General features: G+C 40.3%; 1 protein-coding gene across 1 annotated transcript in view; it reads right to left on the minus strand.

Annotated features, from left to right (window-relative positions):
- Positions 1 to 18,267, minus strand: part of PPP1R9B (protein phosphatase 1 regulatory subunit 9B) — a 1,137,073-nt gene that overhangs the window by 54,191 nt on the left and 1,064,615 nt on the right. The window contains exon 9 of the mRNA XM_044055146.1: positions 9,108 to 9,204. Coding sequence (XP_043911081.1) covers positions 9,108 to 9,204 — 97 coding nt within the window. The remainder of the gene's footprint in view (positions 1 to 9,107; positions 9,205 to 18,267) is intronic.

Below are 18,267 nucleotides of genomic sequence, written 5' to 3' on the forward strand. Positions count from 1 at the left end.
CCGACGACATAATATAGTTAAATTTTTTGCCAAAATAGTGCTGGGTGAACTCTGCCCGACGCTTAATGGTGCGTTTGTTGAATGTAGCACAAAAACGACAGACCGAGACGTCGTGGTCTGGGTCTAAGCAAGAAATGCAAAGGGAATGAAAATCCTTATGCGGTATTTGCTTCCCACAAGAAATACAATTATTAACTTTGTCTGACATTGGTCTGAGGCAAGAAAAGTTTCCCCAATGGGGTACTTAGCTTTCAAGGAGACTTCGGTTGCAAAATTTTCGTAATTTCAGGAGCTGGCCGACCGGCACTTGCGAACTGCTTCTGCTTCGGGCACCGCACGGCAAGAAAGACTGAAGAAAATGGCGTTGGCTGGTTCTTTTATACCCCTGGCGCACTGACGTCAGGGAAGAAGCGACGACAACCGACGCCGGACCTAGTCTTTGGAATTCGGCCGACTGAGGACCCGCCCGACGGCAGGAGAACCCCATCTGTTATGACTGCAGCTGTATGCATGATGAACATCATCACTAGTTTTATCACACATGTGAGCACAACTGATAGCACAATAGCATTTATACAGAAGATTGTAGGCTCTATTCCCATACCTGGTAGATGGACGAGGGAGTGCTCCACTTCTGAGTATGTCTTATTTGGATGAGACATTCAACTGAAGTCCCATCTGCTTGAGGTGTTAACAGCTTAGGGGGGATGTAAAAGTTCCCACAGCACCAATCAAAATGAGCACAGGAACTTGCCCTGACCAAATTTCCCCTAGTAATGTACATACCACCTTGGGTCTCCCCCCAAAAATAGGCCACTAGTTTAGTGGGCCTAACCCACTCAACAAAGAATAAATAAAAAAAAAAAATCTAAACTACTGTTCTAGACTCATATCTTGATCATTAGCAGATCCAGAAGAGAACTACACACCAAGGGTTTGTAACATGATCTGAGTACTGCAGGCATGTGAGCTGGCTGGAAGTAGTAGTAATATTGATTTAATCTTTCAGCAGTCAGTTTATACTTTTTTAAAGCCAATATTTTACCACAGCTCTCCTATGAATTAGGTTTAAATATGACTCTCAATCAATTTCAAGTGGGCAATCAAAACAGCTTACTTCTCATGAGGTTAGCCACCTATGGATTCAGCAACAATGTTGTTAAATGGCCCATCCTTGGGCCCATGCTTTTCAACATTTTCGTCAATAACTTTCACACTGCTATTCCTGACACAAAAATTATTCAATATGCAGATGATTCTACCTTAATCTGCTCTGCTACTAACCTCTCCGAACTGCTGACAAAAACCCAAGCTGCATTCTCCACAGCAGAAAACTGGATGCACCATAACCACCTCTCTCTCAGTGCATATAAATCTAAAATCCTACTATTCCCCCCTCTAAGACCTTTTCATTCAACAAAAATGATTTCAAAGTTCTTAGCCAAACTAACTCACCCATAGAAGTGGTGCCTTCTGCAAAACTCTTAGGTATAACTGTGGACGAACACCTCAAGTTTGACACACATATACAACAAAATATTAAAAAAAACCACCAAAAGCTAGGTATGTTGTATAGGAGCAATCGCTTTCTCTCTCACTCCACTAGACATACTCTAGCCACTACATATCTTCTCCCTTCCTTATTATACGGGGCTCCTCTCCTAACCAACCTGTCCGCCTCTACAACCTCCAAACTAGAAAACTGCTACAATAAAATCTCTAAATTTGCCACAAATTCAAAAAATTCCACCCACCACTGCCTCACCCTTAAATCATTACATTGGCTCAAACTTTCAAACCACCTTGACTACCTGCAACTATCCACAGCACAGACTTGTATTTCATCCTACAAAATGCCCTGCTGTAGCTAATATCCTTCCCCCTTATATTCCTAATAGAACACTCAGATCAGAGCACCAGAATCTAATTGCTATCCACAAACCTAAGCGTCCTGCTGGCCAGCTTCTCCTCTCATATGCTCTAGGCAAAAAATGGAATGCCCTCCCCACCTCACTAAGAACCACTCCTAACTCTGACAACTTCAAAACCCAGCTTTTCAAACACCTGTCCACTAAATGGAACTGCACCTGCTTCCACCCTACTTAATCTCCTTTCTAAGTCTGTACCCTAGGGGTCCCTTATTTTCATACTTTAACTCTCTACAATCTCCCATAGTCTTATACCTGTTACCCTTCACAAGCTCCCTATAACTCCTTAACTTTATTCCCTCTAACCTTCTAACAATTACTACAACTATGCTCACATGAATCAACTTTGTAAATAATGTAAATATTGTGAATAGTTTTCTACTTCAAAAACGTGCATGTTAAGCAAGCATATCCAACATTCCTCTCTTTATATATGTAACTGACTTCCACACTCAACACTTCAGTACCATTGCTTAAAGGAAACTGTATAACCCATAACGTCTCTCTCTAGGAATTCCGCTAACTATGCTTGTGAATATTCTTATTTTTTAACTCTCTTTACAATTTTATCTTGTATACTCCTGTGTTTTATTGTAACAGATTTTGTACAATGCTTTCTTGGAGCTTTTCTTCCCGGGCCTCCACTGAAAATGGGTCATGTTGGCCCAGTGGACTTCCCCGGTAACCAAACTGGAAATAAATAAATTAATTAATTAATTCTTCCCTTATTGATAAGACTTACTTTCATTCAGGTGCAGCTGTTCTGTGGATGGTAACTTTAAAGCCAGGGCTCAACAACAGCCTACCCTGCGAGCTCTGTTATTCACTCTATTTAGCTACAGCCTGGCCAATAATCTGCCCTTAGAAAAGTAAGTTTTATGCTAATAATAATGTCATTTAGAGGTCAGTTTCCTCTATTATAATACTACATGAACATTCCAGAAAAATTCTCCACAAGTCCGGACCTGGCTTCTTAAAAATAAAAATTTGAAGAAATCCATGGTCTCATTACCTGACACTTCCTATGAACTTCTCTACAATCTCAGTATCAGTGTTAACTAGTCCTTAACTACTACATTTGAACAATTACCAAATGTTCATAGATGTGTGGTTGGTTCGCTCACATTTTCTTAACCTGCATACAAAACTGACTGCAGACAAAGTTCACAGTCAGTTAAAATGTTTGTTGATTATCCAATCTATTGACTAAGGAGGATCATCTTGCAACCAACTTTTATGCTCTTATAAGTAGGCTTGAGCATAAAGTCCCCACTGCTGCCCTTAACTCACTCAAAATAATTTCAAAGTTACAGACAGCTAACAGAACACCAATGTCAGTCACACTCCAAGGTGACTTCTCAGTAACTCCGAGGGCTTCTCTATTGATGAACACATTGGTTTTGATTTTTTTAATCTACTTAAGACCAATTTCCATCTTAATGAAAAATGCTCCAAATAAGGACTTTGCTACATTAGCAGAGATAAAACAACCTTGGAGCAGCAATTACCCAGAAGCAAACTTTCAACCTCTCACTTGGGCAAAGGGCTTTCTCCAAAACAGAGCCAATATTACATAACAGTTTACATTTGGAGTTGAGAATTATAAATGTATACATAATGTTTAGGGGAAAGCCCAATGAACACACTTCAAAGAATTGTACAAATGCAATGCAATGTCTTTTGAGATGCTGGATAGCTTAATTTAGGTACTAGCGGATCCCATCACTATCATTATAGCATGCATGTTGATGTCAGTAGACTACCACACAGCTAATCTAGCTACACGATGTGCTTTGCCTCCTTGATCTACGCTTTACAACTGTTTGCTTTTCATGTTATCTTTTTATTTCAACATACTCCGTTCTTGTTATTTTATTATATGGAATCATTTTAAGTATTTTTTATGTAAGTTGTTGGTTTGGGCCAAGGCTGAAAAGCATCAACATATCAGTCCACTTGGTTGGTTAACAAAGGTTAAATAACTTCATAAATTTATAAACAAATAAATATGTTTCTTCTTTATTTAGTTCTTTTTCACAGTCTTGTAAACTCAGGTACCAAACTGCAGCCTGCAGTGGGATCAACCCAAACATGTAAAAAAAACACCATTCGGAACATAAGTAAATATAAAATGCTGCATCAGAGAAAATACGAAAACACTGTCAAGCCACAATTAGAGCAGCATTTATCCTTCCTTTTACTATCACACTGAAAACAAAGTTCTTCCTATTGACTGTCCAGAACACTGTACATCCTCACATACATTTAAATGAACTGAGCTCGTACTACACTGCTTCTTTCCAAATGCAACCACAACAAATAAACCTAGTCCGATTCGACATGCCTGGTAAAAAAAAAAAAAGCAATCAATTAATCAAGCCACAAAAACATGCACACAATAAATCCTGGATCAAACGCCTGAAAATTCAAAGGAACAGGTAGTGTCTTACAATTTTACAATTTACATTCTTACAAATGGAATTGCTCTACAAACTCCTTGTTTCTACAACTATTAGTGTACTGAAAACACTTCCTTCTGGATGTTGCCTTTCCTCAGTAATCCTAACAATTTCTAATAGTACCACCAGCTAGATGGAAGAACTTCACATCTCTGAAAATTTATATATTTTTTATTTATATGCACAATTAACTTATTTAAAATTATACAACGACCCCCCATTAATATTCCAAAATGTGCACGCTGATTGGTCAGCATGCACATTGTAAATCAGAGTTATAGTAATGGAAAAAGGTCCAGTCGCCTGGAATTTTTCCATTAGTATAACTGCGGTAGTGGTGCTGCGGTAGCGTTGTCGCCTCACAGTAAGACGTTGTCCTGTTCGATTCTTAGCTAAAGCGTCTTCTGTGTGGAGACATGTGTGAATGGGCATATCTTCGTTGAAGGTTGTGCGTCAGGGCTGGCAACTCGGCACGTAAAAATCTACTGACAATCATTAGCGGACAGGAGTTCCGCTGTGGCAACCCCTAACTGGGAAAAGCTGAAAGACGCAACATAACTTTTTTTACAGCAACGGAGAACGCAAGATCTCTGTTGCTGTTTAGACACTGTCTCGCTATGTTAAAAAAGTTTAACATAGCGAAACAGCTTTAAAAAAAGTAATAGAGACCTTCCTACCTCCGTTGCTTTTTTTAAAGGTGCCTTGCTATGTTAAATGGGTTTAACATAGCGAGACAGCTTTAAAAAAAGCAACGGAGATTCTCTGTTGCTTTTTTAAAGCTGTCTCGCTATGTTAAACTCCTTTAATATAGCAAGACACTTTGTAAAAAGCAATGGAGATCTTGCTTTCTCCGTTGCTTTTTTCAAAACTGTCTCGTTATGTTAAAAGGGTTTAACATTGCGAGACAGCTTTAAAAAAGCAACGGAGATTCTCAGTTGCTTTTTCAAAGCTGTCTCGCTATATTAAACTCCTTTAACATAGCGAGACAGTTTGTAAAAAGCAACGTAGATCTTGCTTTCTCCGTTGCTTTTGCCCACAGCTCTGATGTACTGTGTAAGCATACGCATGCACAGTAAACAGAACTACCGCAGAATACCAGACAGCTGCGGAAGGGCAGCAAGGAGGCATTATACAATGCCATTATTTAAGAACAATAATTTTTTTTTCTTAAATAATGTCATTGTATAATAGCAATAACCCACTTCTGGGTGTGGGTAATGCTGGATTTACCCACGGTTGTCTTTGTTTGGCCACTCGGGCTTCGCCCTCGTGACCAAACCACGCCAACCTTGGGTAAATCCAACATTACCCACACCCAGGCGTGGGTTATTGCTATATTATACAACGACCCCCCCCATTAATATTCCAAAACGTGCACGCTGGTTGGTCAGTGTGCACGTTGTAAATTAGAGTTATAGTAGTGGAAAAAGGTCCGGTTGCCCAGACTTTTTCCATTAGTATAACTCTTTTTTTTTTTACAGCAATGGAGAACGCAAGATCTCCATTGCTTTTTACAACCTGTCTCGCTATGTTAAACGAGTTTAACACAGAGAGACAGGTTTAAAAAAAGCAACGGAGCATCTCCGTTGCTTTTTTTAATGCCGTCTCGTTATGTTAAACCCATTTAACATAGTGAGACACTTTAAAAAGCAACGGAGATCTTGCTTTCTCCATTGCTTTTTTCAAAACTGTCTCACTATGTTAAATGGGTTTAACATAGTGAGACAGTTTTAAAAAAGCAATGGAGCATCTCCGTTGCTTTTTTTAAAGCTGTCTTGCTATGTTAAACCCATTTAACATATCGAGACACTTTAAAAAGCAACGGAGAGCTTGCTTTCTCCGTTGCTTTTTTCAAAACTGTCTCACTATGTTAAACGGGTTTAACATAGCGAGACAGCTTTAAAAAAAGCAACAGAGATTCTCTGTTGCTTTTTTTAAAGCTGTCTCGCTATGTTAAACTCCTTTAACATAGCAAGACAGGTTGTAAAAAGCAACGGAGATCTTGCTTTCTCTGTTGCTTTTGCCCACAGCTCTGATGTACTGCGTAAGTATACGCATGCACAGTACATCAGAACTGCCGCAGAATACCAGACAGCTGCAGAAGGGCAGCAAGGAGGCATTATACAATGCCATTATTTAAGAAAAGTAATTATTTTTTTCTTAAATAATGTCATTGTATAATAGCAATAACTCACTTCTGGGTGTGGGTAATGCTGATTTACCTACGGTTGACTTTGTTTGGCCACTTGGGCTACGTCCTCGTGACCAAACCACATCAACCGTGGGTAAATCCAGCATTACCCACACCCAGGCGTGGGTTATTGCTATAGTATTTGACAGAGCTCTGATGGCTCCTAATGCCCTTGTTTGAGAGCCCTGTAAGCCAATTTCAGTGATTAATTGGTGGCTGAAACTTTATTTTTAATGCTGTTTGGCAAGTTTTGTTCTAAAGTGGATGCACGACTTTTTACTGCTTTTATGGACAACAACTTTTGCGTTACTGAATATGTTTTCAAGTCAACTTTTATTGTTAGGTCTCTTGTTTTGGACTGGAAGGTTTTTAGTTAGCCAGAGTTTAGGAACTGTATTCTCTAAAGAAGCTGATTTGACATAGAATTTTTCATGTGTCTCCTTTGTTAGAATGAGCTAATAACTTGACTACTTCCTGCAAATACCTGCGAAAAAATTTTGAATCTAGTGATACTTACAAGGGAAACTTCCAAGGTAACAGCTGCTGCCATCTTGGATTTCAACAGCTGTCAAACAGTTTGTTAGATTAAAAAGTATTTGAGGTAAATAAATTTGATTTTTAGGCATTAGGCATAATTTTGAAGGTAAGGATTGTGAAATGATTGCAGTCAGTGTAAGTTTCTCTTCAGAATTCAGTTTATACAGATTTCTGATGTAAAATACAGATGTGTAGAGCTGGAAGTTGTAAAGCAGTGCTTCTACCCATATGTTACAGTCCAGAAGACAATGCAAATGGTTTGTTCTTGAATTTAACTCAAGTCTTCAAGCTTCCAGCAGAATACAGCTTCTGAGGTACCTGGGAGTAAGGCTTTCTTCAAAAGCTGGTAGAACTATTCAGACATGAAGAAAATGTATTTACTGCAGAGATGCAATATGCAAGTCTGTCTTCTTTTTTAATATATTCTGCTAACAGAAGTGGGTCACTACCAAACTATATAATTTATTGGTCAAGTAAATGAAATAAGTGGTTTGCTTAAAATCAGTTCTCCCACGGTTACTCAGCTTATGAATTTAACTGATGTCATCTTAGTATCAAGCTCTTCCCTTCCACAACCTAACAGAATTACCATAATTTATGCTACACTGGTTTCATAATGGCTAGCTAGTACTATGATCTAATAGCTGAATGTTTGCAATCTAAGTGACAAGGAATAATTTCACAAGGGACTGCTGAAGACTCTTTGTTTAATATGAGCTTTGAACCCTACAAGAAGCAGCTACACTGAAATTAGGAACTATAAGTTGCTCCATTTGATATGCGTTCTACTCAGTAACTGAGTATTTATGATATAAGGGCTGCTGAAAGCAGTACTCAAAACACATAACTGTTTCTAAGACAGACATGGCATGTTTTGGCAAATGGGTTGTTACATGAGCAGCTGCAAGACGCCACATGCAAACTACTGGAAGACTTAGACAAACTGTTTATATGTCAGGTATATATGTGCACTGATTCTGACAACAGCTAATAACCATCCTCCGGCTGACTACAACAGACATTAAGCTACTATACTTGGGACATGCTGTAGAGGAACCTCATCACATGGCTCTTTAAACAAGCATATGTGAAAAGTAACAAAGATACAGTGTACTGCAGAGTTATTATAACCACAGGGTACTGCAGAGTTATTCTAACCACAGAGTACTGAAGAGTTATTCTAACCACAGAGTACTGCACAGTTAATATAACTACAGAGTACTGCAGAGTTATTATAACCACAGAGTAAAGCAGAGTTATTATAACCACAGAGTACTGGAGAGTTATATAACCACAGAGTACTGGAGAGTTATATAACCACAGAGTACTGCAGAGTCATTATAACAACAGAGTACTGCACAGTTAATATAACTACAGAGTACTGCAGATTTATTATAACTACAGTGTACTGCAGAGTTAATATAACCACAGAGTACTGCATAGTTATTATAAAAACAGATTACTGCAGAGTTAATATAACCAAAAAGTACTGCATAGTTATTATAACCACAGAGTACTGCAGAGTTAGAATAACCACAGAGTACTGCAGAGTTATCACAACCACAGAGTACTGCAGTTATTATAACCACAGAGTACTGCAGAGTTATTATAACCACAGAGTACTGCAGAGTTAATATAACCACCACAATGCTCTGTGATGCAATAGTAGAGAGCCCCCAGATAATGTAAGAATACCTGTGAGTACTCCTTCACTCAGTCGAAAGGTAGAAAGTGTTGTGCACCAAGTTCACTATACGTCTGAGTAAGCATCATATTATCAAGAGAGGTCTGTTAAGTGGTATCACATCCACACACTGACTGAGGCACAGACATTCTATTGCAGGCAAAAGGCATGTGATTAAACAAGCACAGATGCTCCCGATTATCAGTCAGCATTTTAAAATCCTAACACTAAAAGACAAATGACTGCATGCATGTACATATGGTTCCAGAACTGGGGCTTATACCAAAATGTACTGCCCGTAAGCTTACCTTCTTCTGAAGACTCTCAATCTCTTCCTTTTGTGATATCTCAGACTCCTCCAGTGTTCTCCTCTGAGTCGTTTCCTTCTTCAAGAATTCAATCTCCCTGCAACACAGACATTTATAGCTATTACATGCAGTCCTGTAGTTACAGAGCTAAAACCTAAGATAATGCATATATATGTCAGCTGGACTGTCTTTGATACCTGTAAAAGCAAATGGGTAATAAAACAGACCTCATGACTTTTAAACCATGAAAACATGCAGCTGCTAGTATGGAAGCTGAGCTCCAGACCGAACAGGTGCACTCAGAATATACACAGCAGCTAAATGATGATTTTCATAAAGTTTATGTAATTTCTCTCTGTAACAGCACTAAACAGCAAAATACATGGCTATTACCCTTTAAGGATATAAGCATATCTGAGTGAATATGCATACGTGTTTTTATATACAGGCATAAACACATTTATTTTTGTGTGCTAACACATATGTGTATGCAGTCAGACACATACACACATCTGTGTGTGTGTGTGTGTGTGTGTGTGTGTGTGTATATATATATATATATATATATATATATATATATATATGTATATATATATATATATATATATATATATATATATATATATATATATATCCACAACCCCTTTTTCCCATTTTTGGACATGAGGTCAGGGTGTCACTTTAATAGTGACCATCATCCACACATACAGTATATAGATCTATATATATATATATATATATATATATATATATATATATATATATATATATATATATATATATATAAACCAGTCAGACAATCTACTGACCAGGTATGAAGCTGACAAGAATCCAGCAGTGCTGACTGGCTCATAGCAGACTACCGGAGCTTCGGTTTAGGAGCCTGTATAAGAACAGTGAATGTGTCACTACAAAGGATGTTGTTTAACTGTATTTCATTGCTATTTAATGCAATCCATTACTGCTTAATTGCATTTTGCTGCATTTCATTACTGTTTAGCTGTATTTTCTCATACTGCAAGCTCTGTTTTTGTCTGCAGTGGTTCATCTGTGCTTTTTTGTCAGTCTTACTGTTTTCTTAACCCTTAAGTTGAGTAGCAAAGTCTGATACAGGTTTGTTGCATCCAGAGCTGCAGCTGCACTGTTTTTAACCCTTTGTGAGGTATTCCGGCTAAATATTCTCCCTTAGTAGCACTTGTGTGATCACCGAGTAGTACTACTCTAAGACCTTTCACCCTTTACCCTCTTAGCTCTCTCTGGCCTCTCTCCCTCAGTTTTTGACAAACATGGATGGACAATTTCCTGTTTTCCCCTCCAAGTCTGGTTGATATGGGCATCTTGAGGCAGTGCAGCAAATGCCTCATGCACACGGAGCTCTCTTACTACTACCACCTAGGAACACAATTTGTGAGAAATGCAATTACACTCATGATACAATAAATAAACATATGAAAGTAGTACCAAATAGCTTATTTTGGTTATTGAAGGAATATATGGCAACAGGGAAAGACAAAAATATAAATTCTAAATACATTATCAATACCCTAAAGTTTTTTATGCACTTTGTAAACAAAAATCCAGATATAAAAGCACAGTCTTTTTTTCATATTCCCAATATATACACAAAATAATAATAATATAACTCAGGACTCAGTAGCAGTTAAAACACTTAGTAAGAACGGTCTAATTTACTGGCATCAGTTGATAAACACTAATAAAGTACTAATGATAGAGCAAATTATTAGTGAGTTCAACCTTGAACATAACATGTGGTTAACACTGCAGGGATTTAGACAAACAGTTTTAAACCAACAGGCGGCCGCGCTGGTGCAGCAGTTAGCATTGTCACCTCACAGCAAGAGGTTCTCCGGTTCAATCCTAGGCTGGGGTGCCTTCTGTGCGGAGTCTGCATGTCCTCCCTGTGGTCGCATGAGTTTCCTCCGGGTGCTCCGGTTTCCTCCCACATCCCAAAGACATGATGTAGGTAGATTGGATACTCTAAATTGGCCCTAGGCTTGAATGTGTGCATGCGTGTGTGTGCCTTCTGTGGAAGTCTGGGCACCGGGCTGGCAACTCGACACCGTAAAACTCCACTGCCAATCATGAGCGGACAGGTGAGCCACTGTGGTGACCCTTAACCGGGAAAAGCTGAAAGGAGAAGAAGAAGGCAATAATGCAAAAGTCTGTTAGGGAAAAGGTTCTTATGTTCATAAAGCAGTTAATAATGCTGATGGAATTTCCCACAAATGGGAAAGGAATTTTATCAGTACTGTACAAATTAGTTAAAGAAACAAGAGTTCATAAAAAACGAAATATATGGAAACACTACGAAACAGTTAATGGTAAAATGCCAGATGATAAAGATAAAAAACTAATTCTTACATCTCCAAAACTAACATCTTTATCACTCTATTGCCAACTTTTCACTTGGCAGTTTATACATAGAACATACTTAACACCACACAAATTAGAACTAATATATAATGAAGAAAACAGATGTTGGAGGTGCAAGTCACAGTCAATAGCCAATTGGCAACACATGTTCTATGAATGCAATTTACTTACATAATATTGGGAAAGTATTAACTATTTGTTGTAGGCACTGTTCACTGATAATTTCCAACTTACAAAAACTCTAGTTTTGTTGAATACACCTGTGCCATCTTGTGTACCAAGGCAAAAATATGTCATTTTGTGGACTCTCCTTGCTTTGCAAGGAAAAATATTACACAGAACTGGAAAGCTGTAACTCCTCCCAATTTTATACATTTCAAGTACATGGTTTTATCAGTCTAGCAGTTGGAATTGAAAACAATCACGGAAAGAGCAGAATGACCTAGTAGAGCAGAATGACCTACTTCCTTAAGCACTGGCTAGCAGAAAGTAAATCAAGTGCTGGAAACAGAAGATTGTAATAAATTATAATCGTATTCAAAGATACATTCAAGAAAACAAAGTTTTTCAAGTATAGACATCCTATGTAAATAGTTGGTTTTGTAATGTTTGTTTTTGGAATTAATTCTCCACTTTAAGCTTTGATTATATAAATATTTCTTTGATATACATACTGTATATATGTTGTTTAATGCTCCAGAGAGCACCCCTGCAATACCAGGCTACAATTTTTACCACACTTTTCGGCCACAAAACCAAGGCCAAAACACTAAAGGTGGAGGAGTGTCCATATTCACCAAGGATATTCACACCTCCAGGCTAGTTGCCCAATACAATGCTTCTGAAATTCTCCAGGTGCAACTAACACTAGGTAAGACTGCAATCCAAATTGTAGCTTGCTACAGATCCCCCACCATACCCCAAGATTCTCACTACACCTTCCTAAACATACTGGAAAATATTAAGATACAACCAAACACCCTAATACTTAACTGGGAAAACTACTCGGGTACCAACTCCTTTTCCCAATGGTTCTTGGAATTCATAAATTCCAACGCTCTGGATCAACTAATCCATTGTCCCACCAGGGGTTCCAATATCCTAGACTTGGTCATTGCCAACATGGGAGACAGATGCTCCACACCAGTGGTCACCCCCTCATTGGTCAGGTCTGACCATAAGCAAATCACCCTTGACATCCACATTCCACTCCCAACCCCCAGTAAGGAAAGATCCTTAAACAACTTCTCCAAAGCCAACTTCATGCTACTGAAGTCAGAAGTGACAAACTTCACAACAGCCACGCAGACGGGATCTGGAAGTTCGACTGCAGAATCCTACACTAAGGCACTGTACGAGCACATCCACTCGTGCATGAATCATGCCATCCCAAATAGAACCAAGATGCTCTTCTTCAAAAAAAGGAAGCCAATCTGGTGGTCCCCTGCTATAAACAAACTATACAACAGAAGGAAGAAATGGTTGCAGAAAAGAGGAAAATCCCAGGATGCAAAAAACTCCCTCACCAGCCTCAGTAAGAAGCTGAGATCCCGTATAAAATCCTCAAAAGCTAGTTACGAAAATAAAATTGCCAAAGATTCCAAAGACAACCACAAGGCATTCTATAGTTATGTCAAGAATCTAAATGGCAATGCTCAGATCTACTGTAAGCTACAACAGAATGGCATTAAATATACTGATCCCAAGGATATTGCCAATATCCTGGCAGATCGATTTAGTGCCAACTTCACTTCTCTCTCACCCCCTAAAGGGCCCATCTCAATACCAGAAGATTGCCAAATTCCGATAATCACAGCCACACAGGTAGAAACAGCACTCTCCAAAGCTAATAATACAGCATCCATGGGACCAGATGACATCCCAGGCTGTGTACTACATGAACTACAAAATGAACTGGCACCCCACCTAAGTGTCATGTTTAATCATAGCCTCACCTCAGACTTCGTGCCCACTGAGTGGCGCACAGCTACAGTTATCCTGCTCCACAAGTGAGGATCCGCCTTGGATCCCAGGAACTACCATCCCATCAGTCTGACAAGCCTGATCTGCAAGGGCATGGAACTTATAAACAAAGACATTGGCAACCTCCAGACACTGGACCCCACCCAGTTTGGGTTTGTGAAGGGCCGATATTGTCTCCTGAATCTGACTGACTTCTTCGAATCGGTCTCCAGAGCTGTGGACGACGGTAAGGCGGTCCACACAGCCTATCTGGACCTCGCCAAGGCCTTCAACACCATCCCCCACTCTGGAATCATAGATAAACTTACTAAGCTGGGCATAAATCCCTACGTCACTCAATGGGGTGCCAACTGGCTTACTGACAGAACCCAGACTGTAAAAGTAGCCGACTCCAAATCAAGCTCCAGACAAGTGACAAGTGGAGTACCTCAGGGTTCAGTCCTGGGACCACTCTTGTTTGGCATCTACTTCTCTGAAGTACAGGCCAACACTAAGGGACTCTGGCTAACAAAGTTTGCAGATGACTGCAAACTGGGAGCCATTATTCAATCCCCAAATGATGTGGATATTCTACAAAAGGGCCTTACAGAAACAGATGCCTGGTGCCAGAGCCATGGGCTCAAGCTTAATGCCAAGAAATGTATAGTTATCCTCTTTGGAAAAAAACATGTACCCATGAACTACCACAGAGGTGGCAGGACACTAAACATCAAAAGTGTGATGAGAGACTTAGGGACACAAGTGGACAGTGGTCTCACTTTCGATAACCACATCACCACAACAGTCAGGAAATCCTTCTACGTGGCATACCTCATCACTAAGGGCTTTTCATCCAGAAAAAAGGAGGTCATTGTCCCACTGTACTCATCCCTCATTAGACCCATTATAGAGTATAATGCCCCATTTGGTATGTACCTCACAAGACATCTGCAACAAATGGAAAGGCCACAGATGCCATATGCTGACCATCTAAAAAAACTCCAGCTATACTCTGTGGCATATCATCTACTCAGAGGCGATCTCTGCTTAACATACAAGACCATGTCAAACCCTGAGCTGTTGGACATGCTCCACTTAAAGAAATCCCAATCCCTCAGAGCCACACGCTTCAGGGATTTAAAGCTTATCATCACAATGAACAAAACATGCTGGAGGGATAGGTTCCTGACCCAGAGACTCCCCATACTCTGGAATAGACTGCCCATACATGTCAAGCAGAGTGCCTCATTAGCCCTCTTCAAAAGGAACCTTGATGATTGGATGGGAGATAGGAAATTCACCCCGGGGATCATGTAAGTCACCCTGCTAGACAGGGGCCCAGAGAAGTAAATATTGTGGGAAAAAAATTCCAGGGAATTGTTATGGCTAGGCTTGCATATGCCTTAGGGCCGATAACCTAGTATCAACCTATGTTTCTGAAAAATCAATAAAAATGTATTCAGTAAAAAAAAGAACCTACAGTCAATGCTCTCTCCCTTGCAAGCCAGTATATCTGGTACTGAGAAGGTTGTCAACACAAACACAACACCTCAGTCACCACCCACATCTACACAACACATATCCACATATGTGGAGGTCCTCAACAAAAACATACCTAAATAAAAGAGACCTCCGAAGGCAAAAACACATGCCAACTCCATTGCCCACCACACCACACACCACACCACACATAGTCCACACACCTGTGTCTTGCAGCCGCTAAGACCTAAATATAAACCCAACATATTAGTCATAGGAGACTCCATTGTGAGACACACAGATGTGCCCCTCACCAGGCTGTATAAGGAGAAAGTCACGGTTAGTTGTTTGTCAGGTGCCAGAATCCGCCATATCATCCATGCACTCAAATCTCTCAACAACGGGTACTGTTATAAAATAATCCAACAGTGTATACAATGAAGCACACACATAGAAGGACCATAAAAATAAACTTCAAGTGCGTTTATTAAAACAAACCCAGTGCACTGGAACAGGTAAGCGCTTTCACAGTTAGCTTCATCAGACCAAAATATTGCACACCCCCATAACCAAGTTTAAAGAACAGGTAAGCACTTTCACAGTTAGCTTCATCAGACCAAAATATTGCACACCCCATAACCAAGTTTAAATACAACATTTTAAACTTGGTTATGGGGTGTGCAATATTTTGGTCTGATGAAGCTAACTGTGAAAACGTTTACCTGTTCATGTGCACTGGGTTCATTTTAATAAACATGCTTGAAGTTTATTTTTATGGTCCTTCTATGTGTTTGCTTCATTGTATACACTGTTGGTTTATTTTATTTAGGCTTCTTCTCATTCAACGAGGCATTTATCCTTTGGAGTGTTGTTTGGTTTTGCTTTATTCTTCATGGCACTGTTATAACTCTGTCATAGCCCATGTTGGTGTGAATCACTTGAGATGTACCTCCCTGGACTATTTGATGACAGACATGATCGAGCTCACTGAATGTGTGTCCCAAGCAGGTATGTTCCTAGCCTTAAGTATCATTCTACCATCACCCAGAATGATGCCTCAAAACAAACACAAAATGATTGACTTTAAAAAGAAGTTATGTACTCACCATAATGTTCCATCTGAGTAGTTGTACTTCATTGGTCTTCAACCTGTGGGTCTCGGATCCACATCGGATCCGACACGGCCACATTTTCCAGCTATGGATCTGAGCTCCAAACTCCTCCCCTTCCCCATAATGCCCCCTGTCTTCCTTCTCCCTTCAGATCGAGCTTGTTGCCTAAGGGGTATCAGGTACCCGACCCAATATCACCTTATCATAACAAGAATCTCCATGACACTGCCAGGCCTAGTTAGAGTCAGGGCCACACACTTTATGCAAAGCTAAATGCAGACTGCATCAATGATAAGATCGGGGGAAAGGTTGAAGACAAATGAAGTACAACAACTCAGATGGAATGTTATGGTGAGTACGTAACTTCTTTATCTGAAGTAGTTTACTTCATTTGGTCTTCAACCTGTGAGACAGAGTCCCCAGCTACCATAAATTCCTGGGTGGCCCTCATGGAAGAATATTCCGAAGCACCGCAAAGCCAAAGGATGCTCTGTTCCTAGACACAATGTCCAGCTTGTAATGAAAAATGAAGGTATGAGATGAGGACCACGTAGCTGCTGAGCAGATATCGTCCAGAGACACCCTAGACCATAAGGCTGCTGACATAGCCATAGATTGTGTGGAATGTGCCTTCACTTGTCCTGGCAGGGACCTACCTTTCACAGCACAGGCTTGAGCAATGCATAAGGAAATCCAGTGAGCAATTGTTACCTTGGAAACTGGCTTGCCTAAAAAAAGTTTAGCATAAGACACGAATAGTTGGTCTGACTTGCAAAAGGGTTTTATCCTATGTAAATAAAATCTCAGTTGTCTATTAACATCAAGCAGATGCAGCTTGTATTCCCCTTTGTTCTGGAAGTTGGGGGAAAAAAAATGGTAAATTTATAGTCTGATTAATATTGGCTTCCGAGGCCACTTTAGGAACAAAGGATGGATTAGTACACAGCGACACTCTGTCTTTGTGAAAGATCATGTAAGACACCTTAATAGAAAGAGCCTGAAGCTTTGACCCTCTTTTAGCTGAGGTAATGGCCACCAAGAAAGCAGTTTTCCAGGTCAAAAACTGCAAATCAACTGATGCTGCAGGTTGGAAGGGTGCAGAAACCAATGCCTGTAGCACTAAGGTAAGATCCCACAGAAGCGTAGGGTCCTTAATCGGAGGTCTAAGTAGAAAAGCATCTTTAAGAAAGGTCTTACAAAGTTTGGAAGTAGCCAGGGAAGATATATTCACCCAAACATGGAAATTAGAAATAGCTGCCAGTTGTACTTTAACTGTAGAGTAACTAGCACCCTGATTAAAGATGCTTGCCAAAAAATCTAAGACTGCTGAAAGAGGAGCCGTGAAAGGGTTCAAAGCCCGCTGAGTGGCCCATATGGAAAAGTGTTTCCATTTACAACGATACACCTTCCTGATGGAGGATTTGTGAGCTGCAACCAAAATGAACTTTACAGGGGATGACATTCCGGAAGTCCTGATAATCATGGGAACCGGAGACTGTCCAGATCTGGGTGAAGGATCCCTGAGGCATGAGAAAGAAGATCCAGAACTGGATCCAACGTCCATGGAGGAACAAATGAGACCACAGTGAAGGGAACCAAACCTACTGAGGCCAGAATGGGGCGATGAGGATCACACTGCTCCCCAGTCTTCGAGCTTTCTGAAGAAACTTCGACAAAAGCGGAAGCGGAGGATAGGCATAGAGAAGACCGGGAGGCCAAGCATGAGCCAGTGCATCTCTGGGGGCTTCCCCCTCCAGGGGGGTTCAGAGCAAAAAACTCACTGCATTTTACATTGGAAGGAGATGCAAAAAGATTGCAGCAAGGCTGACCCCACTTTTGAAAGATCTGTTCCGCTACTGAAGGATTCAGAGACCACTCGTAAGGCATCAGGATAGATCTGCTGAGCCTGTCTACTAGAATGCTGGACTGCCCCGGAATGTACATTGCTACTAGAAAGCAGCCGGTGGAAATCGCCCATTCCCACACTCTTATGGCTTCTCAACAGAGGGGATACGATCTGGTTCCCCTTGTTTGTTGATGTACCAGACTACTGACATATTGTCTGTCTGAATGGCAATCGTCCCTAGAGAATAATGGGCATGAAGTGCCTGCAACGCCAGAAGAACCGCCCTCATCTCTAAAACGTTGATATGCAACTCGGTCTCGGGGGAGGGGGACCACGTGCCTTGGACTGTCCTTCCCGAGCAGTGCCC

Source organism: Protopterus annectens, chromosome 13.part0, assembly GCF_019279795.1.
Source record: "Protopterus annectens isolate FY-2018-M chromosome 13.part0, PAN1.0, whole genome shotgun sequence".
NCBI classification, from domain to species: Eukaryota; Metazoa; Chordata; order Ceratodontiformes; family Protopteridae; genus Protopterus; species Protopterus annectens.